At 49.1% G+C, this 26,687-nt stretch overlaps 1 protein-coding gene across 2 annotated transcripts in view; it reads left to right on the forward strand.

The window, feature by feature from the left end:
- Positions 1-26,687, forward strand: part of ino80 (INO80 complex ATPase subunit) — a 33,282-nt gene that overhangs the window by 1,030 nt on the left and 5,565 nt on the right. The window contains exons 2-30 of one of the 2 annotated variants that reach the window (XM_026998703.2): positions 1,489-1,550; positions 1,880-2,061; positions 3,253-3,434; positions 3,524-3,591; positions 3,720-3,866; positions 3,982-4,102; positions 4,183-4,385; positions 4,534-4,587; positions 7,130-7,333; positions 7,430-7,628; positions 7,735-7,802; positions 7,928-8,131; positions 8,226-8,306; positions 8,859-8,954; positions 9,564-9,623; positions 9,725-9,867; positions 10,477-10,561; positions 10,673-10,790; positions 10,946-11,031; positions 11,168-11,335; positions 11,453-11,586; positions 11,684-11,751; positions 13,627-13,720; positions 14,193-14,379; positions 16,658-16,798; positions 18,618-18,843; positions 23,455-23,582; positions 25,251-25,345; positions 25,920-25,992. In XM_026998703.2, coding sequence (XP_026854504.2) covers positions 1,919-2,061; positions 3,253-3,434; positions 3,524-3,591; positions 3,720-3,866; positions 3,982-4,102; positions 4,183-4,385; positions 4,534-4,587; positions 7,130-7,333; positions 7,430-7,628; positions 7,735-7,802; positions 7,928-8,131; positions 8,226-8,306; positions 8,859-8,954; positions 9,564-9,623; positions 9,725-9,867; positions 10,477-10,561; positions 10,673-10,790; positions 10,946-11,031; positions 11,168-11,335; positions 11,453-11,586; positions 11,684-11,751; positions 13,627-13,720; positions 14,193-14,379; positions 16,658-16,798; positions 18,618-18,843; positions 23,455-23,582; positions 25,251-25,345; positions 25,920-25,992 — 3,576 coding nt within the window. In that variant the 5' untranslated portion in view covers positions 1,489-1,550; positions 1,880-1,918. The remainder of the gene's footprint in view (positions 1-1,488; positions 1,551-1,879; positions 2,062-3,252; positions 3,435-3,523; positions 3,592-3,719; positions 3,867-3,981; positions 4,103-4,182; positions 4,386-4,533; positions 4,588-7,129; positions 7,334-7,429; positions 7,629-7,734; positions 7,803-7,927; positions 8,132-8,225; positions 8,307-8,858; positions 8,955-9,563; positions 9,624-9,724; positions 9,868-10,476; positions 10,562-10,672; positions 10,791-10,945; positions 11,032-11,167; positions 11,336-11,452; positions 11,587-11,683; positions 11,752-13,626; positions 13,721-14,192; positions 14,380-16,657; positions 16,799-18,617; positions 18,844-23,454; positions 23,583-25,250; positions 25,346-25,919; positions 25,993-26,687) is intronic. The other variant, XM_026998712.2, reaches the window with a different exon arrangement.

Genomic DNA, 26,687 nt, shown 5'->3' on the forward strand with positions numbered 1-26,687 from the left:
CTGAAATAAACTAGTTTGTATCACGAAATCAAATTGAATGATCAGCAGTCTCCGTTAACAGTCCGCTATGTGTCTATTTTTGGACAATGTAGCTAATTTTACAGTGGGTATCGCATAAAAATATATTAGAAAAGCTATGCTAGCTACATTAGCTAGCATAGGTTGCACGAGTCATCTACTGCACACATTTGAAATTGGAGCCCTTGGGTTGTAAAGTCCATAACTTTTATACAGAATTTATTATGAATAACCGCCATCCTATTATCAGTACAATGGGAGAGTTTAACTTCTTACAGGTTTAACGTTGCCCTTGTGATAAATTTGTAAGGACATTAGAGAAAAATGCAATTAGCAATTGAAGGTACTGCGTGAGTTTAAAGGACTACGATAGCTATAATTGTCACTACAAACTAGGGAACATAGATGACATGCAGATATTATTGTAAAATATCCATAAAGTCTGAAATGTTTGTTACTCATCACCTGTGCAAACAAATGTTTAAATTACCCAAATATTTTGATGTATTAAAATGAGTGCAGCTGATTTTGCATATACACGTCAAATTAAAGCTACTGCCTGAATTTACTTGTGTCCGCTCCCTGAGTATTCACAGTCTTTGGCCTCTGGAAACAAGTATATTGGACTTGTCATTTTCAGTCAGTGTAAACATAATTTAACTGTTTATTAGTTAGTAATTAGAAATGGCTCCAAGGACCTGCATGGAAATAATACCCTGGGTTAATTTAAGTAGTCTGAGTTCCTTGGTGTTAATGTCAGTGACAATTATATGTCCTTGTGCATATTATTTTCAGTGTAACCATTCCCTTCCTTCAGCACTGACTGAAGGTATTCTTTTTCTAGACAGCACTGTATACTCTGCAAACACAGATCCTGCTTGGTGTTTCAGTGTTTTCCACTGACATATTGTACCAGGGACTGACCAGGTTTCGTTCTAGTTAATACTACCTATCCAGAAATAAATCTCCATTGTATTTGTCACGTGCTGCGTGCACATAGCATATAAAGCCTAGAACACATTACTAAAGAGACAGAGGTTAATAGGAGTGTGCACTTGTGAATCATGCATCATGTTTTATTCAAATGTAATTTTAAATAATTTCTGAATTACTTAGTTCTCCCTAGGAAGAAAACCAACTTGTCAAATATTCAAAATGCACAAATATTTCTGTTGCATGCGATGTAATAGAATGTAAATTTGAATATGAAATTTTAGTCACATTTTGTTATGGTTCACATATTTCACTAATTAACAACTCTAGATATCCTTTTCTTATAGATAAGATCTCCCATGACCTTTAACGGTCAGTTCTTAATATGATGTTAAAACTCTGCATGTTTTGTTTTAGTTGGAGTTCTTTTTGTTGTGTTAAGACTTAACTCATGCTTTAAAAAAAGTAATTTATGATTTGCTCATAGCCAACTTACAGCCCAGATTTTATTGTGACTGTCTTCTTTTGCTTCTGCAGTGTCACAATTTCCGGAAGTCCAGATCTTGGAACTAGCAAAGATGACATCTTGTTTTCCTAAGGTACTTGAATTGTATGATGCTGAAGCCAAAGGCAATGCTTTTGGAGTAACACAGTGGTAGCACTGGCAAAGGTTTAATTGAATTAATTGAGGAATGGTTTCCACACCATGTATTCATACATCATATCTATGAGTACAATATTTGACAGCCAATATCGCAACGAATAACATTTTAAGCATTTGTTAATTTAGGTGTTTTAATGGATTGTCAAAGTTTAACCTTTGCCCTGTCTCTATTTGGTGTATAGCAGCTATAATCCCAAACCAGCAGATATTATTTAGCAAAAATGTGTGGGACCTGCTCAAGTTTTTCCCTGCTCTTCTCCACAGTGAGCGCCCCGTTGGGCGCTGGACTGTTTTTGTCTCCCTATGGCCTCAGAGCAGGATGGCCTGGGAGACTCGGGCCGCTCGCAGCTGGCCAAGCCGCTCCATCTGCAGCGCCTGGAGCGCTCACTCCGGCTGGACGCCTTCCTCCGCCACGCCGCCGCCGTGTTCAATCGAGACATATCCAGGTAGGGTGCCAGACTACTGGGGCTGTTGCATGCAGAGTAGGGTTAGTCTGGGCCATGTCAAATGATATTAGGTCAATGTCCTCCACCCTGGACAGTTCTCTCTCTCTCTGTGTGTGTGTGCATGTGTGTGTGTGTGTGTGTGTGTGTGTGTGTGTGTGTGTGTGTGTGTGTGTGTGTGTGTGCGCAAGCAAGATTGATATGCAGGTCTTCTAGTGTAAACTGTGACCTACAGTACTGTGCAAAAGTCTTAGGCCACCATTAGATTTGTCATTTTAGCAATAGTATGCAATGACCATATTTAATTATTTTTCAGTTTCTTTATTAAGATACAGACAGTACAAGAAATGTGTACACAAAATTAAAAAACACAATTTTTAGATCAAAATGCCTTCTGTGGGCAAAAGTCAATATTTAATGTGACCTCCCTTGGCACTAAAGAAAATCTTGAAGTCTTTTGAGGAGACTGTCCTGAAGTTTTCTGATGTAATCTTCTGGTACCATTCATTTCAGGTTCCATTCTATTAAGGTTTAAGAGTGCCAGGTTCCTGCTATTGCTCTTATATCTCACTTATTGTTCCTGCTAAGTGTAAGGGGAGGTCAGACTAAATACTTGCCACTGTAGCCTATAATCTAAAATCTGTTTTTTTCTTGGTTGGGGGGGGGGGTGTTTTTTTTTGGGGGGGGGGGGGTATTTTCTAGTTGTATTCTAATAGAGAGACTGAGAAATAATAGTCTGGTCATTGGACATGTGTGTGTATGTGTGTGTGTGTATAGATATTTTTATTATCTATCACATTATATATATATATATATATATATATATATATATATATATATAAACTACATATAATGTGATGGATAGATAATAAAAATATCAGCGTGTTCTGCACTTTGCTTGCACAGCTGATGAAGGACCACTATCAGAAATGTCCTGTTTCTCTGGAAACTGTGAACATCACTACAATTTTGAACGCCTTTACATCTTTTACTAGAGTACACTGCAGTTGCTCACCTGAAGTCTTCTCTTTTCATCTCGTTTCCAGTTTTATATTTATATATGCATGGCACGCATGTACACGCACTGCATGTTTAATTCCTTAGTGGATCCCAGTAGGATCATGTCAGTTTCATGTCCTTTTGTGTGTCTCATAATACTGGAAAGCAGTTTATGTTGTCGTGTGTGTGTTTCAGTGATGACAGTGATGATGGTTTGGGTGAGGGGCCTTCGCTGGCCCCCTCTAACCCTCATGCCCCCGTGCTGGTGGGAAAGGAGGAGCTTGACTCTGAGGAGTGTGCCAGGGGCTCGGGCTTGGGAGGAGCAGGAACAGAGTGTGGAACTATCAATGGAGCTCTGCTGCAGGGTGCGGAACCTGGCGAGTTACTATAGACACCCATTCACTTGCTCGCTTCAATGGTAATTCATTTGTCGTGTCATTTCTCAATTATGTACTCTCCTCCACAGAACACAAAGCTGACAAAGGCAGTCTGTACAACTTCTCCAAGCTGAGGAAGAGCCGGAAATGGCTAAAGGTATGTGCAGTACATGGTAGATTAGTGTTGGCACTGTTAGGCCTCAGGACCTGGACCCGGTCCAGCTTCTTGCAAAAGGCAAAGCTGCCGGGTGTTTTGGGGTGTGACCGGTCTCTTGCGACCCTCAGGCCATCTTGCTAAGTGACGACACCACAGATTCGGACACGGACTCGGATGATTCTGATTTTTCACTGTCCCGCGAGGAATTGCATGACATGCTGCGGCTGCATAAGTTCACCAGGTTGCACCAGAGCAAGTTTCAGGCTGACCGTGAGGTACACACACACACACACACACACACACACACACACACACACACACACAAAAAGAAGGGCAGCTATTACTGCAAGGGTAGTAACAGTGAAGGCTGTTAATGATGTGTGTTCACAGCTGCAACAATATCAGTTCTACAGCACAGGGCTTCTGTCCACCCAAGACCCATTCTATGAGCAACAGCGCCATCTACTGGGGCCCAAGAAAAAGAAGATTAAGGAGGAGAAGAAGTTTAAAGGTACAGCAGAAGACAAAATGTGGGTCAATTTTCTGTTTGATTAATATGCACATTAATAATTATCTTCTGTTTTGTCACAGCCAAGTTAAAAAAGTTGAAGAAGAAGAAGAAACGAGGTGAGGATTACTCCATGGAGGGCCGGCCATACGCCACCAAAATATTTGCCAAGTTCTCCCATGATGCACCTCTGCCCATGACAAAGAAGAAGCACTTAACAGTCGAGCAATTCAATGCTCGTAGGCGAAAGGTCTGGCTCACCATTGCCAAAAAAGAAAACCCTAAGGTTAGCTGCGTCCTCCGGAGCTGCGCTTCACAGCCATCCTCTGTGAATGACACACTGCTGTCACCATGTTCCTCACACACGATCCATTTTTATTTTTGTTTTGTGGTTGTTTTTTTTTTGTTTGTTTTGTTTGTTTTGTTTTTTCCAGGCATTTAAACAGAAAGCCTCAGCGAAGAACTTTGTTTCAACCAATGCCAAAAAGGTAACGATATTACAGACATTTGCTGGTTGAGGCTGCTGTGTGTGCCTTTGCTGCTGAGAACGATGGAGAAGGTTGACTGTGTGTGTGTGGATGTGTCTATGTCTCTGTGTGTGTGTGTGTGTGTGTGTGTGTGTGTGTGTGTGTGTGTGTGTGTGGATGTGTCTCTGTCTCTGTGTGTGTGTGTGGATGTGTCTCTGTCTCTGTGTGTGTGTGTGGATGTGTCTCTGTCTCTGTGTGTGTGTGTGTGTGTGTGTGTGTGTGTGGATGTGTCTCTGTGTGTGTGTGTGGATGTGTCTCTGTCTCTGTGTGTGTGTGTGTGTGTGGATGTGTCTCTGTCTCTGTGTGTGTGGATGTGTCTCTGTCTCTGTGTGTGTGGATGTGTCTCTGTCTCTGTGTGTGTGTGTGTGTGGATGTGTCTCTGTCTGTGTGTGTGTGTGTGTGGATGTCTGTCTCTGTGTGTGTGTGTGGATGTGTCTCTGTGTGTGTGTGTGTGTGGATGTGTCTCTGTGTGTGTGTGTGTGTGGATGTGTCTCTGTCTCTGTGTGTGTGTGTGTGGATGTGTCTCTGTCTCTGTGTGTGTGTGTGGATGTGTCTCTGTCTCTGTGTGTGTGTGTGTGTGGATGTGTCTCTGTCTCTGTGTGTGTGTGTGTGGATGTGTCTCTGTCTCTGTGTGTGTGTGTGTGGATGTGTCTCTGTCTCTGTGTGTGTGTGTGTGGATGTGTCTCTGTCTCTGTGTGTGTGTGTGTGTGGATGTGTCTCTGTCTCTGTGTGTGTGTGTGTGTGGATGTGTCTCTGTCTCTGTGTGTGTGTGTGTGGATGTGTCTCTGTCTCTGTGTGTGTGTGTGTGTGGATGTGTCTCTGTCTCTGTGTGTGTGTGTGTGGATGTGTCTCTGTCTCTGTGTGTGTGTGTGGATGTGTCTCTGTCTCTGTGTGTGTGGATGTGTCTCTGTCTCTGTGTGTGTGTGTGTGGATGTGTCTCTGTCTCTGTGTGTGTGTGTGTGGATGTGTCTCTGTCTCTGTGTGTGTGTGTGTGGATGTGTCTCTGTCTCTGTGTGTGTGTGTGGATGTGTCTCTGTCTCTGTGTGTGTGTGTGTGGATGTGTCTCTGTCTCTGTGTGTGTGTGTGTGGATGTGTCTCTGTCTCTGTGTGTGTGTGTGTGTGGATGTGTCTCTGTCTCTGTGTGTGTGTGTGTGTGTGGATGTGTCTCTGTCTCTGTGTGTGTGGATGTGTCTCTGTCTCTGTGTGTGTGTGTGTGTGGATGTGTCTGTGTGTGTGTGTGTGTGTGGATGTGTCTCTGTCTCTGTGTGTGTGTGTGTGTGTGGATGTGTCTCTGTCTCTGTGTGTGTGTGTGTGGATGTGTCTCTGTCTCTGTGTGTGTGTGTGTGGATGTGTCTCTGTCTCTGTGTGTGTGGATGTGTCTCTGTCTCTGTGTGTGTGGATGTGTCTCTGTCTCTGTGTGTGTGTGTGTGGATGTGTCTCTGTCTCTGTGTGTGTGTGTGTGTGTGGATGTGTCTCTGTCTCTGTGTGTGTGTGTGTGGATGTGTCTCTGTCTCTGTGTGTGTGTGTGTGGATGTGTCTCTGTCTCTGTGTGTGTGTGTGTGGATGTGTCTCTGTCTCTGTGTGTGTGTGTGTGGATGTGTCTCTGTCTCTGTGTGTGTGTGTGTGTGTGTGGATGTGTCTCTGTCTCTGTGTGTGTGTGTGTGTGTGTGGATGTGTCTCTGTCTCTGTGTGTGTGTGTGTGTGGATGTGTCTCTGTCTCTGTGTGTGTGGATGTGTCTCTGTCTCTGTGTGTGTGTGGATGTGTCTCTGTGTGTGTGTGTGTGTGTGTGTGTGGATGTGTCTCTGTCTCTGTGTGTGTGTGTGTGTGTGTGGATGTGTCTCTGTCTGTGTGTGTGTGTGTGTGTGTGTGTGTGGATGTGTCTCTGTCTGTGTGTGTGTGTGTGTGTGTGTGTGTGGATGTGTCTCTGTCTCTGTGTGTGTGTGTGTGTGGATGTGTCTCTGTGTGTGTGTGTGTGTGTGTGTGTGTGTGTGTGTGTGTGTGTGTGTGTGTGTGTGTGGATGTGTCTCTGTCTCTGTGTGTGTGTGTGTGGATGTGTCTCTGTCTCTGTGTGTGTGTGTGTGTGTGTGTGTGTGGATGTGTCTCTGTCTCTGTGTGTGTGTGTGTGGATGTGTCTCTGTCTCTGTGTGTGTGTGTGTGTGGATGTGTCTCTGTCTCTGTGTGTGTGTGTGTGTGGATGTGTCTCTGTCTCTGTGTGTGTGTGTGTGTGGATGTGTCTCTGTCTCTGTGTGTGTGTGTGTGTGGATGTGTCTCTGTCTCTCTGTGTGTGTGTGTGGATGTGTCTCTGTCTCTCTGTGTGTGTGTGTGGATGTGTCTCTGTCTCTCTGTGTGTGTGTGTGGATGTGTCTCTGTCTCTGTGTGTGTGTGTGTGTGTGTGTGGATGTGTCTCTGTCTGTGTGTGTGTGTGTGTGTGGATGTGTCTCTGTCTCTGTGTGTGTGTGTGTGGATGTGTCTCTGTCTCTGTGTGTGTGTGCACATGTCCAGCTGGCCCACCAGTGCATGCGGGAGGTGCGGCGGGCTGCTATCCAGGCCCAGAAGAACTGTAAGGAGACACTGCCCCGGGCACGACGCCTCACCAAGGAGATGCTGCTCTACTGGAAGAAGTACGAGAAGGTGGAGAAGGAACACCGGAAGCGTGCGGAGAAGGAGGCCCTAGAGCAGCGCAAACTGGACGAGGAGATGAGAGAGGTACGCGCACATGCACACCCGCACCGAGTGCTGCCATTTGCATGTTGACGGAGGATGGACCTCAACCGACCCCCCCCCCCGACCCAATCCCATCAGGCCAAGAGGCAGCAGAGGAAGCTGAACTTCCTCATCACACAGACGGAGCTGTATGCTCACTTCATGGGAGGCAAGCAGAGCATGGCAGGGGGCGACAGCACGCAGGAGCAGATCCTGCAGCAGCTGGATGAGAGCTCAGCCCAGCGGCAGATCGATGTGGGGGGAGGCGTGATGGTCAACGTGGGTCCGGAGGACTATGGTAGGCCGCAGTGACCGTCAGTTGCCCGCTTTGCACCCTGCGAGAGGGTGGCGGCACAAGTTGTGCTGTCCTGTGGTTGAAAACTCTTTGTCAACTGTGTCTGCAGACAGTGAATACTACAAATCTCAGGCCTTGAGGAATGCAAAAGAAGCCTACCTAATCCACCAGGCCAGGGTGAGTAAGCGGGAGGGAGGGCATCTGCAGCGCGCACCCGCTCACCAGAGTGGCTGAGGTGGGGAGTGTTTGGCCTTCGGCTTCTCTGTGCCATCAGCAACGTGTTTGCACTGTGGCCATTGCAGACGAGGCAGTTTGACGAGGAGGCGAAGGACAGCCGCTGCGCCTCGCTGCACGCCGCCTCCGCCTCGGGCTTCGGCGAGAGCTACAGCCTCTCCAACCCCTCCATCAGTGCTGGAGAAGACATCCCACAGCCCACCATCTTCAACGGCAAGCTTAAGGGCTATCAGTTGAAAGGCATGAACTGGCTGGCTAACCTTTATGAACAGGTGTGTGTGTGCCTGTATGTTTGCGCGCGCGCGCGCGTGTGTGTGTGTGTGTGTGTGTGTGTGTGTAATGCCACTTGCTCTCTTCCTATCTCAGGGCATCAATGGCATCCTGGCAGACGAGATGGGCCTCGGCAAAACGGTGCAGAGCATCGCCCTGCTCGCCCACCTGGCGGAGGTAAGCGGTTTCTACAGCAACGTGGGAAACTTTGACGGCGCACGCCGGTGCAAAATGCCTGCTTGGGCTCGGGGATGGTCGCCACTCGCACTCCTAAAGGGACAGCATGGGTTTTGCTTTCTTTCGGGAAACCCGACAGACAAATCACACACGAGCAGAAAAGGGGCCATTTTCCTGTGTGGAGTTTGGGTCGACCACGCAGCTCTCTCCCAAACATGCTCCCGAAGGCGAGCGTCTGTCGTCTGGCATCGGCGTGAGACCTCCAGCTGCCTCCGCTGCTCGGCCGCCCCCCCCGAGGCCTCTGGAGTGGGGAGGAAATGGAATTTGGGGGAGTTTTGGCGTTTGATATGAAAGTGCCAGGCCCACAGGAAGCCGTGCTCGTATGCTGCCTCTCTCCTTCGTTGCTTCCTGTTTTCACCCCTCTCTCCTCACCGGGTCTTTCCCGCCGCCGACCCCCCACCCCTCCCCGTCGTGCACCTGCGTTTTAGGCTCATTTGCTGTGTTTCGTGTGTGTGCGCGCGTGTGTGGGTACATGTGTGTCCTGTTCTGCAGAGGGACAACATTTGGGGACCCTTCTTGATCATATCTCCGGCCTCGACACTCAACAACTGGCACCAGGAGTTTGCTCGCTTCGTGCCGAAATTCAAGGTGAACGTCACAGCTGTGCAGGAAGACACCTGGTCCCGTGGAATCCTTTAAATGCCCTGCTGTCTTTTTTTTTTCTGTATCTCTCTTTCATAAACTCATTGAACTGGATCTATTATAGGAACAATAGCACTTAGGCAAGGTTACCTAATTCTATTTTTGCCCTCTAGAAGACCTGTACCATATCAGCTATTGGCCGAATAGTATAAATGTTCTTGATCTGTAGGGGGCAGTGTTGTATCGCCAGTGTTTGTTGAAATCAAACTCTGTGCTCCAAAATATAATTTATTACAGCAGTTAAAGTAAAATTGTCTACATTTGAAATACTCATCCAGAGCATGGGTGGTGGGATTCATTAGTACCAAAATAAGTGCCCAATGCTGTATCTTAGCTATTTTGATCCTGACTTGATCTTCAAGCTGACTGTTAAAGGTGTAGAATGCCCTGAGGCCTTGTAAGGGGGAGACCATGACTGAGTTATGATTTATGTACAACCAAAGCACTGGAAATTGAGGCTATGAGAATGAGTTCTGAGTTTGTTGCTGACGCACTGTGAACGTACCCCTAAGGCTAACTGTCGCTCTGCCATCTCACCATTCTGCTCCTCCCCAGGTGCTTCCATACTGGGGCAACCCCCACGACCGCAAAGTAATCCGAAAGTTCTGGAGTCAGGTGAGCTCTCCGCGAAGTAACCAACAGACAACTGACAACGCCGGGTTTCGCCCAAGCTGAAACAGGACGCCTTTTGTTTTCCCCTTTTGTGTCCTCCCCAGAAAACCCTTTACACCCAGAATGCCCCCTTCCATGTGGTGATCACCAGCTACCAGCTGGTGGTGCAGGACGTGAAGTACTTCCAGCGGGTGAAGTGGCAGTACATGGTTCTGGACGAGGCCCAGGCTCTGAAGAGCAGCTCCAGGTGGGGAGGCCGTGGGCCCAACCCTCCTTCTCTGAGATTCAGCTCAGAAATGTTTGTTTCTACTAGAAATGTCCCTGCCAGCCACTGCAGACTCTAATGCTGGCGACCTAATGGTGTTTCAGAAGCGAAGTTGCTACTATTAGATGGGATTTGAATGGAAGCATTGTGCGCTTGGAAGCATGTTAAATCCTCATGACCAGCTCTCTTTTTATTGCTTTCCTTTCCTCAAACACAAAGACTGGTATACTCCAAACAGACAGTGAAAACAAATGTCGAATGTCTCCCAGTGGTGGCTGGATGTCAGGCTTTTTATCTGTTAAGCTCCTCAAAGGCTGCGCATGGGTGGGGTTTCTCACGGGAAGTCTCCAGTACTGTTCCGGACTTCGCCTACCCCCGTCGCGTGTGCCAGCTACGGGTGCTCACGCGCACCCGTGGCTTCTCCCGTGGTAGTGTGTGATTAATTACCATGCCGACCATCTCAGCCAGGTGCTGGCGCTGTCCCCTCGAGCGCTCTGGTCCTGCTAGACCTGCCCCACGGTTGTGTCCTGATGTTGTCTGGGTGGAGTACATGGTCTGACAGTGTGTTTGGTGTGGGGTTCTGATCCACAGTGTGCGGTGGAAGATCCTGCTTCAGTTCCAGTGCCGCAATCGACTTCTGCTGACAGGAACACCCATTCAGAACACAATGGCTGAGGTGAGCACACACAAAATGCATATATATGTGTGTGTGTGTGTGTGTGTGAGTGTGAGAGGGAGAGTGAGAGGAGGCATTTTCACTGTTTGACTTCTTTGTTCTCCTCCTCAGTTGTGGGCCTTGCTTCACTTCATCATGCCGACTCTGTTTGACTCTCACGAGGAGTTCAACGAGTGGTTCTCCAAAGACATCGAGAGCCACGCCGAGAACAAGTCGGCCATAGATGAGAGTGAGTATTTTTGTTTTTACTTTTGAGTACTTTTGCCAAAGCCACATTAGAATCTTCTTGGCAAAACTGATAGACATTTGCTTAGTGTGTTGTCAAACTGACCCAGGATTGGGCTTCCAGTTAAAAGCACTCTGTGTCCTTTTCTTGAACGGCAGACCAGCTGTCCAGACTACACATGATTCTGAAGCCGTTCATGCTTCGCAGGATAAAGAAGGACGTAGAGAATGAGCTCTCTGACAAGGTACCGCAAAACACTGCCTAGGTCAACCTAGTGTTTAATCCAGGCCTTCCTGCTGATGTGTGTGTGTGTGTGTGTGTGTGTGTGTTTGTGTGTGGTGGTGGTGAACCCCTGCTGTCCCCACGCTTCTCTTCACCAGATTGAGATCTTGACGTATTGCCAGCTGACGAGCAGACAGAGGCTGCTCTACCAGGCTCTGAAGAATAAGATCTCCATCGAGGACCTGCTGCAGTCGTCCATGGGCACGGCCCAGCAAGCCCACACCACCACCAGCAGCCTCATGAACCTCGTCATGCAGTTCCGAAAGGTAGGGGGCGCCACTGATCCCTACAAGAGGAAAGCTGCAGTTTCAGTGCAGAGAGGTTGAAGGCAAACACAGAGTCCAGAGCTGAGAGTATTTGTGTGTGTGTGTGTGTGTGTGTAGGTGTGTAACCACTCCGACCTGTTTGAGCGGCAGGAGACGCGCTCGCCCTTCCACATGTCTCTGAAGCCCTTCATCATGTCAAAGCTCCTCTTCCGGCACGGCCTCCTCCACACCTGCAGCCAGGGAAGAACCAAGTGAGTAGACAAGCAGTTGACAGCATGGCTCCATGTGTGAACATGCACCCCTCATGTGTTGCCTTTCTTGCTCTTTCTCTTTCTCTTTACCTTGCAGGCTACTACAGGTTCTGCTCTCCCCTTTCTCACCTCAGCACATCCAGCAGTCATTATTCCACAGAAAAAGTGAGTCTCTACCATCCTCTCAGTCCGCCCCTCCCCCTAGGTTTTACTCCTCTTCTCTCTCCTCTCAACTTATTGGAATGATTGAATCATGTTCAGTACTAGCTAAGCACTTAAAGGTTTGTCTGTCTCTCTCTCTCTCTCTCTCTCTCTCTCTCTCTCTCTCTCTCTCTCTCTCATATATATATATATATATAATGTATGTGTTTGTGGTTGGCATTATTAGCATGACTGTCATGGAAACCTTCCTGGACAGGTTAGAGAAACAATATAATGATTGCAGTCTTTGCTGTGCTATGAACTGACTCTGAGGCAGTGGTAAAAAAAATAAAAAGATAGTTTATTCAAAGAATCAGCCCGAGGACGTCTCAGTTACACACACGCGCGCAACTCTAAGGGACAGGCGCTTGGCCTCTGTAAGTGAGAGGGCAGAAACTCCCCCCCCCCGCGGCTGTGGTTTCTCTACTGGCGTCTTTAGTGGAAGCCGGCGCCGAGGTGGTGGTGGGGGGGCGGGCAGAGCCGAGGGTCAGGGGCGTCGGCGGGGACGTCCATCTAGGTCTGCGTCTGTAACAGACACGGGGTACTGCAAGCTTGTGTTAACCCCGTGGATCACGGTTCGCATGCCTTTGCCACAGTGACCCACATGTCATAAGCCTTCCTGTTCATTTTTTCTTTCTTTTTCTGTCTAGGTCTGCCAACTTGTATTTAAATATTTCTAACTGTCTCATGGAAATACTACCCTTATCTGGGAAGCCACATCTATTTACCCATAAATCAAACTGGTCTAACGATTCCTGTGCATAATTCTTAAACATAAATATTTCATTTGAGTGAGGGCGTTGTTCTTGCTTGCTTGTATTATTACCCATTATACCTCTGATTAGATCATGCAGGAAATGTCCAGGTTATTATATTTGATTTAATTTTTTTCCCCCCTCAATTATTCTGTCTTTAATTCCCTGCTCTAGAGATATTACTCGCGCAATGCTTGTCAGCATAAGTGTTGGGGTGTCTAAAACCCCATATTTTAGATTCCTCTGAAATCTATTCCCATGATCTCAGACCATTAACAGGTTTATGAGGTTATTTTAATTCAGACGATCTATGTAAGTTTACTTACTGCCCTGGAGATTTCCTTTTAAGGTGAGGCCCTGGTGTTGAGACGGCACCCGAGCCCAGGTCCTTCGGCGGTTTGGTGTCAGCCGGATGGAGTTACAGCCTCCAGGGTATTGTGCGCTATACCCCCTGAGGTTCCCCTGCCGTCCTCAATCACGGGCTCCCATCTGGGGTGCTAAGCTTTGTGGTGGAAATCTTCCTGGACAGGTTAGAGAAACAATATAATGATTGCAGCAATTGCTGTGCTATGAACTGAATGAACTGAAGTTAGTTTATTCAAGGACTCAGCCTGAGGACGTCTCAGTTACACACACAAGCAGCCGTAAGGCCCTTTCTCAGGCCAACTTTATGCTGTTCATCCAAAGCAGTGAGAAAAAGGAGCTTCTCCCTACTAGGGGTTGTGTTTTTTTGTCCTACTGCATCTATCTTCCCTACACCAGCGTCAAGAAGCTGGGTGGGTCAGATAGTGAGCAAGGTCGTGGTCAGAGAGACGAGAGGAAGCGCCTGTAACATCCTAACCTGCTGCACAAAGCGTTCAAGAGGTCGATAACATTTTTCATTGCACTGTACAAAATCGAGCATTGCCAAAGCAATAATAGTAGCCAAAGCACCATCACCACCAGCAACAGCAATAATGACAATAATAAAAAAGCGTAATGGGTAAGAGTTAATGTAACTTAAACTACTTAATATGTAAACACTTAGCCAAGAAGACTGCGTAGGGGTTGGTGCTGACGCCATTCTCCGTTTACACACGCTCAGGTGGCGATGAGGGCAGCTCTTTCTCATTCCTCCGCTTCATCGACGTGACGCCGGCGGAGACGGCAAACATCATGCAGCGCGGCACTCTGACCAGGTCTGCTTCCCCCACCCACCCCCCTGTTCTTGGCCATCCACACGCAATACGTCAGCTTCGCTTCAGGCTCCTGGCGCCAGCACCACGAGAACGGCGCTATCTGGGGCCCGATCAGCCCCTTCCGTTAATGCCTACCCCGAGTCCACTTCTTCTGGTGTTTCTGTGGGTCGGTATGCTACAGATTACTCCATGAGCGGCACTGGAGCACATTAGTTAACCTCCTGAGAGCCACTGCAATGTGAAGCCCAGTTCCAAAATGTCTTTGTACGAGCAAGCAGCAGCTCGTGAGGGTAAAGAGGTCGTGCTTAATCTCATTACACGTGCGTCGACGTCCCTTAATTCGTTTGGAACCAAATGAGAAAGCAGCAGAGGGGTGGAAGGGTAAGAGTGAGCTGAGGTCTGAGGCTTCCCAGCGCCCGTACTGCCCACACGCAAGCCCTGACGTGCTGCTGCTCCTCTCGGCCCTCTGCAGATGGCTAGCACTTTACCTCTCCTTCAAGTCGGCCTACCGGCTCCATCACCGCCGGCTGTGGGACGAGGACGAAGAGGGCGGGCGCGGAGCAAACCCTGGGTCCCGCTGCCTCTCGAACCGAGACCTCATCCTGTGGCCGGATAGGTCCACGTCTTTCCCCAGCACACACACCAGCGCCGCCCTGCAGGTGAGTTCCTGCACCTGCATCAAAGTTTTCATAAGGGTGACATAGAGGTGCCATAAAGCTGTCACAGCGGGACAAATTGACTGTTAATAGATTTTACTTTGGATACCGGCTGGATGCCTAGGAATTAAATGCAGAATGAAGGCCTTGGAAACTTTCTCTGAGGACGAATATTACTAATGATTCTCTACCATAGCATAAGAATACTGTTGTTGGAATAATGTTTGTGCACTTAAATACTAAATTACTGTTAAATAACTAAAATGCTACAAGTGTCTTTATGAATAACAACATGAAGAATACTAGGTACATCCTTGAACAGGAGACCAGAACTGTGCAGGCTGGAAATAGCATGTTAGTGTTGAGGTTGGGGTGTGTGCTTGCGTGCGTGCTTGCGTGCGTGCGTGCATGCATATGTGTGCGTGTGAGAGAGAGAGAGAGCGTGAACAGGGCTGTTCGAGGTTGACTGGGAGAGCAGGTTTGTTTCCTTCACGGAATACCACTCTGAGGGTGCACTTAGCGGATCTCATCAGTCACGAGCTGGCGGGTGTCTGGTTTCATCGTGCGTGCTCCCAGGCGTCTCGCCTGTGAAGGGCCACTCTTGCTCCGCCTGAGCGCAGATGGCCTCTGGCGCACGTCCTTTCCAGCTTTCTGTGGCGGGAGGGACCGTAAGACGGGGCTGAAGTGGCGACGTAAATGACACCGGCCCGGTGGTCTGGGCCTTCTGGGCCTGAGAGGGCTCCAGTGCGAGCGCAGCGCAGGCAGGGGCAAGCCTGACTCATCAGTTGCTGACGGAGGCGTCATCCTACTCCGGGCTGCTTTGGGCCTCCCTCACGCCGCGTCTCCTAGCTTCAGCGAGGCATGGCCGGCAACCTTACACCACAGCGAGACACCCCCCCCCCCCCCCCCCCCCCGCCACCACCACGCAGCCCCGCCACGCCAAGCCTGGACTGGGACCTGCGCCACCACACTCGTGGGCCCGGAGGAACCCTTTACCCGACCTGACCTACACGCCCCCACCCGGCCTGCTGGCTCTGCTCCGGGTGAAAGAGGAAGCAGCTGCCCCACTCTTCACCTTCCAGCCCCCCTCCTCCCATGAAAGCCTTTGTGTGTTCCAGCATGGAGCAGCACGCATCTTGGTTTTCTGTCTGTTGGAGCAGCGTGCCGCGATCCATTGAGCGTGGGACACACCGGCCGCCGCTTAAGGGGAGAACTCCGGGAGCGCGCAGTTCAGCTATGTTTTGGATTCTGGTTAAAGTACTCAAGTTTAGGTGCCATAAAAAATGCCTTCCGTAGTTGTTTTGGTGCTTACACTGTGCTTACACGGGACAGATTAGATTAGCGATAACCATGCTTCTGTGTCCCTGGTTTGATTTCTGAGGAGAGATTTATTGGCACTGTCATAGCATGGACATCCAGGAGCAGGAAGCGTCCATAGAGCCTGCGCTTTGCTGTTGCTACAGCGATGCAGACTCAGTTTGCTTAGCTAGATTCTGTTTTATTTGTTCATCTCCCTGCTTACATTTTTGATCATGGCTTTGATTATATAGTCAAAGGCGTGATTTAGCGTTCTCCGAGAGAGAGAGGGAGAGAGAGAATGTTGGAGATCTGGGTGCCTGTGCCTCGCTGACGCCTCCTTTTCTGTCTGCATTCATCATGGTGAGAGTTTCCAGACAGAGCTACCCTCCGTGCTTGTGGTCGGGAACATAGCCCAGACAGCGGGTCTCCAGACACAAGCACTCCTGCTCCCCCTGCTCGCTCGCTCTCTCTCTCTATCTCTCTCTCTCTCTCTCTGTCTCTCTCATTGTTTCTCTCTCTCTCTCCCTCTCATTCCCTCCTGCTCCCCGCACCTTCTCCTCACACCTCCTCCATCAGTATCCAGTGAGGAAAGCAGTCCTTGATGGCTGACACTTATGGGATACGTTGGAGAGCTGGAGCTCTGCGCTGGTTTTGGTGTTTGTGAATTGTTGGAAATACAGACCTAATTCTGAATCTGGAGACACTGTGCTGTCTGCGGAGGTGTTGTGACAAGTGATGAACGTTTGCTTTGTGAAGGCTGAACTTGTCAAGTCCAAAAGGGGGCTCAAAGGGACACTGGCCGCAGTGACAACAAGTGACACTAGGGGGTGCTGTATATCCACTTAGTCTTGCTTATGCTGAAAAGTTCATTTCTCCTTGTCCCACTCTCCCACACAAATCAACTGCAGTCCTGCATACATGACGGTATTGGATGGCCAGAGTTGTGGTTTGATGTGCGAATCTCTGTTCTGCTCTGGCGCAGGACTTGGTCTTCACAGCCCAGAGGCCGTGGCTCTTCTCCCACGCAGACGTGCTGGTCCACGGCCGGCGTTTGCCCACCTCCACTCTCAGGCCCTGCCAGCCCGTCCAGCTTCCCAAGTTCCTCCTTGCAGCTGCACCCAGGGTAAGGGCACTCACGGACACGCACGCACACACACACACACACACACACTCATCTGTTGGCGGGCTTTTCCACAGCCTGGCCTCGCAGTGGCACCAGAGCCTGCAGAAGGGCGCGCGTGTGGCCCACCCCCCGACAGTGACCCCCCGCTGCACTGCAAACAAACGGCCCAGCCAAAATAAAACCTCTAAAGCCACTGCTCGCCCTGACCCCGAGGCCAGTTTATTTACCCAGCCCGAGTCCCTTGGCAACCTGCCGCTCCGCTGGGCCTGACCCTTCCATGGAGCAACCAAACAGCCCCAGGCCACCAGGGAGGACAGAGAGCAGGCCGCGAAAACTGCTGCTCCCAACACAGACCTGATCCGCACAGCCCGGACAGACTGGCTCTTGGAGCTCTTTAAGTCATTTTAGTCACAGACAGAAAAAAAAAAAAAAACTTTGTTAGAGTTAATAACATTTTCAGGAAGTTTCAGTCCAACATTTGTATCATAGACTAAAATGAGATTAAATCTCAGCAATTGCATTCCACACTGAACCTTTTAAATTGGGAGTCGATTTAGACATGGCCTCATTTAGTTATGCGTTTTAGAAGGTTATTAATGCCAGAAGCACTCGCTATAACGTGCTCAACTCGCATGGAATTTCACACAGCAGGGCATGATGCGTGGAAGGTTGGTGTATTTGGTGCAGCGGTGGAGGCGGTGTCACCACTGTGAGGCTTGCGTGCGCGCTGGGACGCTGGACGGACTCCTGACCCTACCCGCTGCCCGTGAGAGCTGGCACAGTGTTTGGCACTAGCCCGCAAGCTCCAGCGGCATATGGGCACTGTGGGAAAGTGATGAGATAGATTAACACTTTCTCTGTTCGGGGGGGGGGGGGTTCTTGACCTCGTTGGCTTTTAAGGTCGCATGTGCGTGGACCCCTCCCCCCCCCGAGCTCGAAGCCACGCCAAGCTGAGCTGTTTTTCAGCGGCGATAAGAATGAAAGGAAGATAATATCATCCGCTTGTCAGCAAGTTGTAAACCTCTCGGCAGAGCTGAAAGAGAGAGCGAGAAAGGGAGACGTGAAAGAAAAGAGAGAAGAGAATGGAGGGGGCGCGAGGGTGGGGTGAATCACTACAGGAAACGGTCGTCTGCTACCCAAAGGCCTGGTGGTGCGGCTCGCGCTGCAGACCTCTTTTTCCTGTCAGAGCAGGGTGCGAGCGCAACGTTGCAACGGCGGGGGTGTGTGCGCACACGTACATGTGTTCGCGTGCATCTCCGCGAGTATGTGCTCGTTAATGGTGGGAAACTCTTAGCTGCCGTGCAGTTTGTCCACTGTTGCTGGTAAATAGAAGTAAAAGAATAGAGTGTCCTCTGTTGCTCTTGTGACAGTATTCTCAGGATAATGAACTGTTAGCAAAGGTCTGATTTTTGTTCATTTTAATTAGTTCTTTTTATTTAAATGTGTTTGTTTACTTAAAGATAAGTTCTCTGTAGTTTCCAGTCTTTGGAGTTTGCCCCCTTTGGATATGACACTATCCATGTTGCGTTTTTGCTGGCTAGCCGAGGAGCTTCACTGAAAGCTTCCTCACTAACTCTCCTCTTCCTCGGGCCAAGTCCGTCATTAATTGCCCCTCACAAATCAAAGTGCTTACACTGCCCAGTTCCTTCCCAGTGGAGATGCAGGCGACTCCATGAGTCCCCAAACACCCTCGACCACAGGCGACCAGCGACAGGATGTGCGCTGGCCATATCTATCTGTCTGTCTGTCTGTCTGTCTGTCTGTCTGTCTGTCTGTCTGTCTGTCTGTCTGTCTGTTTATTTATTGCTTTGTCTCCTAGGTGACGGCGGTCCCCATGGAGTGCTACTGCGCGGACCGTAGCGCTGAGTATGACTGGCGGCGGCTTCGCGACGGCGGGAGTCTCCCCGCTAGACAGTGCTTCCTGTACGGCTTGCCGGAGCTGGCGGTTGCCTGGGCCACGCGCGCCCACTCCTTCCACGCACAGAGCCCCGGCGGCCTGATGGCTCTCCAGCCCAGACACGGCTGGTCCTTCATCAGGATCCCAGGTAAGCGAGCTGCAGCCAAGGGGGTGGCTGGGTGGGGGGATGTGGGGGCTGTTAGTGTGGTCTTAGGTGGAAAGGTGCGAGCTAACAGCACTATGTCATTTGCCAGAGTGGTATCCGGCTATTGTTCATGTGTCGACTGTTTTATTTAAGACAAGAAACTTTCTCATAGGTCCTCCATTTGAGTCCATGCACAAATCTCCTCAAAAAACGGCCCACAAGTCTTAGTCAGGGCTGCAGCAGTCTTCACAGAGAGCCGATGCCCACTAACAGACCCACGCCCACTTTCAGACCCCCACCCTTACACCTATCCACCCCCGCCCCGCCCCAATACTCCATAATTCTGTCTGTTGGCAGACCTTGTTCGATAGGCCAGTCTCATCGGGCCCCACAGCGCAGCTGTGTCCCAGAGGCCATGGTGCGTGTGAACCAGAGGAAATGGTGCACAGGGAGCAGGAGAGGCAGCCAGCCCCCCCCTCCGACCCCCCACCCCCAGGGAGGGAGGGCCACCCGTGGGAGAATCGCAGGGGTCGCGCTGGCTCTGGGCCCTGGCTGCTCCAGGGTCAGGGCGCTGCACCTCTCTGTCACTGTCAGCCCTTTGGCCCAGCATGCTTCTGCACGCTAGCAACGCGCGGCCGTCTAACACCGCAGTGATTAGCAGGAAAGGTAGACTGAGGATCGGAGGAAGACCAGGCCGGAGGATTGTGGGGGAAGACCAGGGCCGGAGGGCTGCGGATTTGGCCTGTGTGGCGTGACTGCTTGCACTGGAGTTTGCGAGACACAGGTCTGTGAACTCAAGTGAAGTGGGGGTACGCGGCGGAGGGCTGGGGGATGGGGAGGGGACAAAGCAAGGAAGTGGGACTGTCGGACATCGTTTCGGCACATTGTTAGGCGGAGTGCTGCGGGCGTGCGTGCGAGCGCGTGTGTGAGAGGCTGTGAAGGCTCATTCACAGGCTCGCCGCTTTCCCATTTTCTCAGAGTCATACTGTACCGCGGGAAGGAAGTGACACAACAGTAAGCCAGGCTCATTGAAGTGCTGCTGCAGGGCGACTGCCCACACCCCGGCCTCGCAGCCGGAGCCTGGAACCCAGAGTTACGGTGGAGGAGAGCTTGAATACCCTTTTGTGATTCTTGCTAATCAGCAATATCAACATGTTAGCTAAGCGGCAGAAGTATTTCAAATAATCACAAAACAAAGCACACACTTGCCCATGGGCGGCCGTGGAGCACTGTACTGCAGGACCCATCGAATCGTTCTTTGCAAGCGCGTGGAACGCATTGTCTTGGGCCGCGATCGCGGGCGGGACGCATTGCGCTCGGCCGCGATCGCGAGGGACGCATCGTGTCGGGCTGCCTCTGTCCCGGAGGGCTGTCGCAGCCTGCAGTTTGCCGACCTTTTGTGTGTCTCCTCGTGACCTCTCTGTTGCGCCAACACCACCGTGACTCTGAGGTGGATCTTTGACGCGGCGAAGCCGCCCGCTTAGTTGTGTAAACACAGTATATGTAGTAGCATGTTGCTGAAGTGCGTTTTGAGTGCTGCTCTCTAATTAGAGGGCAAAGCACTGTAGCGTGAAAACACTGTAGGTCTTTTCACACAGTAGCACAGTGAGGTGTTTGTTTGTTTGTTTGTTTGTTTGTTTTTATTTGGAACTGCATTGCTACAGACTGTTGTTGAGGAGGTGGAGGTGATGGTGGGGCATTGCTCTTAGTTCACAGACAGCCTGTGGGAAACTCTGCTTTCCCTTCCTGTTCCTTCAAAGAATTCCTGCTCTCCAGCAAAATGGCCGGAAACATTCTTGGCCTTTTTTGATTTTCGTCCCGAGCATTGGTGTCTACGTCATTGTTTGCGGTCTGTGCCTTGGCCCTACTATCTCGGCTAAGAAGAAAGACCAGAGTTCACCAAGGTGTGGGCAGATTTCTTCCTTCAAAATGGTTCACAGAGTAGAGAAGAGAAGAGCAGTTTTTTTTTGTGCAATCCATAGTGTTAATCTCAGTGGTGATAGTTGAACAGGTCTCATTTGGAACGGTTATGCACCCAGATCGAGTGGTGACACCATATGCCGCTGACAGTGTGACCAGCAGGGGGAGCTCTTTGCCCTGTTTTGTGTGCCGAGCCAAGTAACAGGTTAACCTGTTACTCTAACTGACTCCAGACCAGTTATTGTGTACAGCATTTATTTGACAGCATAAGGACAGCCGTCATGCCTCATTAGTCTCACTTTTCACCCTCCCACGCCCACGGGTATACATGATCCTGCTCAAGCCTACTGAAGCCCCTGGCGTGTCATGGAATCGTCATATAACCTGACTAGCCTGGGCCCTTTCACCTTCTAAGCCCGGTCATGTGACTTGTGAGTACTCCTCTGAAGTTCTCCCACTCCCCGCTGCTGAACTGTTCCACTTCCTCCCGCTATAATGTGTTTAATCATAGTCCTCTCGGGTAATGTATCAGCATTTACAAACCAGTCACATTTCTGAAGAGAATAATGCTTCTTATAAATGTGTGCAGATGTACTAACCAGCAAGATAGGCAAAGACATTTCAAGCCTTTTTTCCTTTGTAAATACTGATTTTTGTGGGAAATGACTTTAGAACTTCAGAGCATTCGAGTAGATGGACAGAACTTCTTGGCCCTGGTGAATAATGAATGCTTTGTTTTAGTTTTGTGTGTATAGTGCTCGCTTGGTCAGACACACAGGGCGCTGGCACTGTAGTACACAGTGATTTGTTATTTCCCCCCTACAAAATTTTAACCGTTTTTTTTTAGTTAACGATGCTTTTCCTCTTGGCCACTAGGGGGTCTCTGAAAGGCCTTGTTACCAGGCATAACAGCTTAATCACGTGTTGGGATTCCTGTAACTGGCCAGTGGTGGTGCTGTTGCAGATCTATCTGCCATGCCCTCTATCTCTCTCCCCCCCCCCCCCTTAATTAAATTAGTGAGGAGCACAAAAATAATTTCAGTGTCAGGCTATGGGGTTAATTAGCCCAACCAGGGCTCCCTGGCAGCCCCTACATTAGGGGTCACTCCAGGGTCAGACCCCAGGCCTGGGCAGTAGGGATTGGATTTGCTGGTGTCTGGGAGGAGGGGGCTTACAACCAGCAGGTGTCTGGGTTTGATAACTGTAATCATGGTAATGATTGTGGAGCACAACAGTGGATACTTTTGGGCTCCTCTCATCTACTAGACTACACACTGTGGGATTTTATTTTATTTTTTATTTTTGGGCCAATAATTAATGGACTGATTAATTTTCTGCTGTCATAAAGATGCATTTGGCTTTTGCTCCATTTTCCTTTTCCCGTATAATAAACGTAACAGAAAATCCTCCTGACCAATAATCGCCAAGTACCATGTTGAACTCAAGCTTTTCAGCAAAACTGAGGCTTTTTATGTTCAGTATTTCCATGAGACCCTGATGAGACAGCCTCCCTGCTGTGGAAAGCCCCCTCTAAGCCCCCTTGCTCTGTGGTCATGGGGCTTGATTTGGGACCCTCTATCAGTGCGACGGGCTGCTCAGGTCGCCAGCGTAACCGCATCCCGGCTCCAGCCCACAGTCCTCTGCTTACGGAGCCGAATAAAGGCAGGTCTGGCAGCCAATGGGTCTGCTGCCCCTCCAGCACATTAAATTAAGGCTCTTTCATGGAGCAGCGTGTGACACATGTCTGTTCTCATCATCAAACCGCACTGACCTCAAAGGAACGGTGAAGTCTGCAGGCCGACAGTGACTGATGGGCTCCTCAGAGAGATGTGTGATCTTTAAAATGCAGGTTTTGGTCTGCCTGCCAGACAGCTCTTCTCTTTGCCAGATAGTTTCCTGTCCTAGTGATATAGGCCCACATTGGCTACTCAAACTCACTTATTTAGTCTGTAAATCTTAAAAAAGAAAAAAAAAGGGTTGTTCAATATTGGATGCCATCTCCCAGGACAAATGCTTGATTAGATTAGAAGATTGCCATTTGCACATAAGCTTTAAGTGTGATGGGAATGCAATAGTCTCTGACTATACAATCCCCATTACAGCTAGTTGTTTCTTTTTAGCTAATAACCTTGAAAGAATGTCTCTTAACCTCTCCAGATTATGAGATCACAGGTCACGGTTCATCCCTGGGTCACATTAGCATGGCCGCAGATTGCTAGTGCTGTGACATGTGTTGTCCGTTCAGCGTAGAAGTGACTACGGCCTCTGGACCTCTCCAGGGACCTCCGTACCCTTCCTGGGGCCTGCAGCTCTGTCATCACTTCCTGAGGCCCCGTGACCAGAGAGGTCAACCCCACTCAACCCCGAAACCCTTGCTTTACCCACTGGGTCAGGGGGTTGAGTGAGTCTGCTGTGGAAAGTTCACCCCCTCTTCATTTTGTGTTGTTTTTGTCCATGGGTGCCATTCAAAAGAAGCTTATGACATTTGTAATGAGTGAGCACCCAATGACTGTTGTTTTGAGATGACCAGATATGACTTAATTGATTTAATCCTATACATTCTCTTCATGATCTTGTCTTGTTTCTGCTGGTATTTAGCCTAATATAGGAGGGTATGAACTGATGGACCTTTCTGTCCCAGTTAGTCACAGCCTGTTTCAATATGGAATCTACTTTTGCCCTTTTGTGTTCCAGACAAAGAGAGCCTGATCACGGACAGTGGCAAGCTTCACACCCTGGACCTGCTGCTGACGCGTCTCAAGTCCCAGGGCCACCGCGTCCTCATCTACTCACAGATGACCCGCATGATCGACCTGCTGGAGGTGAGTGCTTCTGGAACCATCTCATCCACCAGAACGACGGCGCTGCGGTTTTGTGGAAAGCGTGAGACTCCAATAACGCTGAACTGAATGGGCTCATCATGTGTGGGCCATATTTCTTTGCTGTTGGGTAGCTCACAGTAGCGCTCTCTGTTGTTGCACTGCAAGGAGAGAATAATGAGAAGGGAAGAGAGGTCTAAAAGACCTGGCAAGAAACCCAGTGGCAGAAAGACAAAGACTTAAAAAGAGAATGAAGGAATCCAGAGAAGGCCAATTGTTTTGCCTCCTATTGAGCTGTAAAGCAGACTTAAAACTAGACCTTTCACTAACATTCCCAACAAAGGCTGCCTTTAGTCTGCTACAAGTATTGTTCTTTCTTGCCGACTTTATGCACAACACCATTTGTAGTTTGCGAGCACCTCTGCAGAGTCCATGGGAATTCCTTCCGATCTTTTCCATTAAAGGTTTTTTTTTTCCAGACATGCTTGAAGGCTGGAAGGAGCTTACCAGGTGGTTCCACACACTTTGCTTCCTCTGTTTGTGTAGTACGTGCTCCATGGGAAAAATTAATCATGGGACAAAACAAGCATGCGCTGACTTTGACTATTAGCTCTGATGTGGGAACATTTTTTTCCCGTGTTTCTCCACTAATCACTCGCTTGGAAGGATCATTGTATATCACTGTGTTCTCATAGCACAGTACAGTGATAAGCCCTAGCGCCCAGCCTGTGGTTATGATGGTGCGATGGTAGTGAGTTCTTGTAAATGATCTCTTTGAGAAGCCTGCGTTCTGTTTGGTAAATGAAGCCATGCCCTGAACAGTTTCCTCTGACTCAATTGGCTCGGCCAGGGTTTAAAAGACCCAGCTGCAGTCCATTTGAAGTCCCCATATTGGCTCTAGGGAGGTGGGGGGAGGCTTTGCTGATTGTAATCTTTGTTGCCATTAGCTTTATTGTTGTTGATTTTACACACACCCCCCCGGCCCAGCTTTGACACTGCCTAGTTCCACATGACCTGGGCAGTAGTCCGGTTGGGAATAAGCAGCATCCTTATCTTCCATCTGTGTAATGACAAACAACTATTTGACTAGCTTTATACTCCAACATCACATGGTGGAAATAAAGAGAACATGGATGGCCATTTCCTGCCATTTTGGACTCCACGTTCTGCCGTTTCAGTTTTGGTGTACATGTGTTCCCTGACTACATATGGACATGGTGGTCTTCTCACTTTGTATTAATTTAGCTCAGTTGGCTGGCTGGGAGGGGGACTCTCTTTGTGCTGTGGTATATTTGGAGATGGCTTCATCGACCTGCTAGCTTGCGACCTGTAAAGGGTGGCTGGGTTTTTAGCTGCAACGTTGTTTTCGTCCGAACCCAAGGCCTGATCGAAGGATGTTAATGTCCACAAGAGGGCTTACGCATGCTTCCCGCAGCCCAGAAGTGCTTTTGGGCGGGTCGGCCTAGGAGTCGTAGACCTGATGGAGTAGCGGCGTCACTGAGGGTGATGTGTGGGGGTGGGATGTTGATAACGTGCCAGGGATGTGTCTGGAATTGTTTTGGTCATCTGTGAAATGCGCTTATTCTCCTAATGAGACTTGTGCTGCCAGCTGAAAGAGGACATTCCTAAAGCCTAATTCCTCTTGTTTTATTGCCTCTCGCTGATCCTCAGGAGTACATGGTGTACCGCAAACATACCTACATGCGGCTGGATGGCTCATCCAAGATTTCGGAACGCCGGGACATGGTAGCGGACTTCCAGAGCCGGTGAGCTAACAGTCGACTCTGAAGGTGGGGGGGGGGGGGGGGGACCGGAGTGAACCTCAGGTTTCGGACCCGTCCTTCACCACAGGCTCGGATGGAGACGTTAGTGTCTGTCTCTTCTTAAGATAATTTGAGCATATTTTCCACAGAGTCTAAAACCCCCAAGCCTCAACGTGCCTCCTCCTCCGAGAAGAGTTTGATTTCAGCCTGTCTCTCGTCTTCCTTCTCATTCTCTGAATTTGTCTGTTTCTTTTCCTCTCTCTGTATCACAATTCTTTCTTTCTTTCTCTCTCTCTCTCTCTCTCTCTGTCCATCTCTGTCCTTCTTTCTCTCTATCTGTCTCCTTGCCTTTTTCTTTGTCTCTCTGTCTCTCTCCACTCTCCCCTGACCAGCCTCCCTCTCAGTCTCTGGTTTGCATTATCTGGGAGACTCAGTGGGGTCTGCTTTGTATTTAGCAGAGGTCCATGTGGTACACTGAAATGTCTCTTGCTGTTACTCCTGGTGTGCTGGCTGTAGCGTGTTTAGCCCCTCCTTTCTTTACGCATTCTCTCAATCTCTCTTCCTTTCTCCTTCGCAGGACGGATATTTTTGTCTTCCTTCTCAGCACAAGAGCGGGAGGTCTTGGGATTAACCTAACTGCAGCAGATACGGTGAGGCTACAGAGCTTACCTCTATAACGGCTTAATTGATGATAATTGGGCTGTGTTTCAGGAGTCAGGAATCTTCAGGTGGAACATTAGCACACACACCAACCTTGTGTGTGAATTCACATGGCTTGTAGTTTTTAGTGAACTTCTGGAACCCCCCTGGTCCACCTGCCAAGGTTCTGAGGGAAGCTTTTTGCCAAAGATCACTGGTGCTCCTGACATAGGACCTCACACAGACATCTATGAGCATCAATTTGACATGGCTTTTTATTCACAATGCAGTGAGATGACAATGATTTATTCAGACTATACTGAAAACCAAATCCAATTACACTAATGAAGTAATCAACCAACAATCACCTAGAGTACAAGAACTTGAATCAAATCTAATTTTGAATCAACATTGAACCGTCCCATCGGGTTACAGCTCGTGTGCACGTCATATGTATAACAGTTTTACATAGGTTCTGTAAGCAGTCATATTGATACTCACGTTAGCTAGGATTCTTTATTTATGTTATTTGACATGCACAAAGCGCAGACTAATTTTCTTGTCATGCCCCATGGGTGAACAGCATAAAGTTGGCCTGAGAAAGGGCCTTACGGATGCTTGTGTATATAACTGAGACGTCCTCAGGCTGAGTCTTTGAATAAACTATCTTTTTCTTTTTTTTACCACTGCCTCAGAGTCAGTTCAT

Source organism: Electrophorus electricus, chromosome 3 (assembly GCF_013358815.1).
Source record: "Electrophorus electricus isolate fEleEle1 chromosome 3, fEleEle1.pri, whole genome shotgun sequence".
Lineage (NCBI taxonomy): Eukaryota > Metazoa > Chordata > Actinopteri > Gymnotiformes > Gymnotidae > Electrophorus > Electrophorus electricus.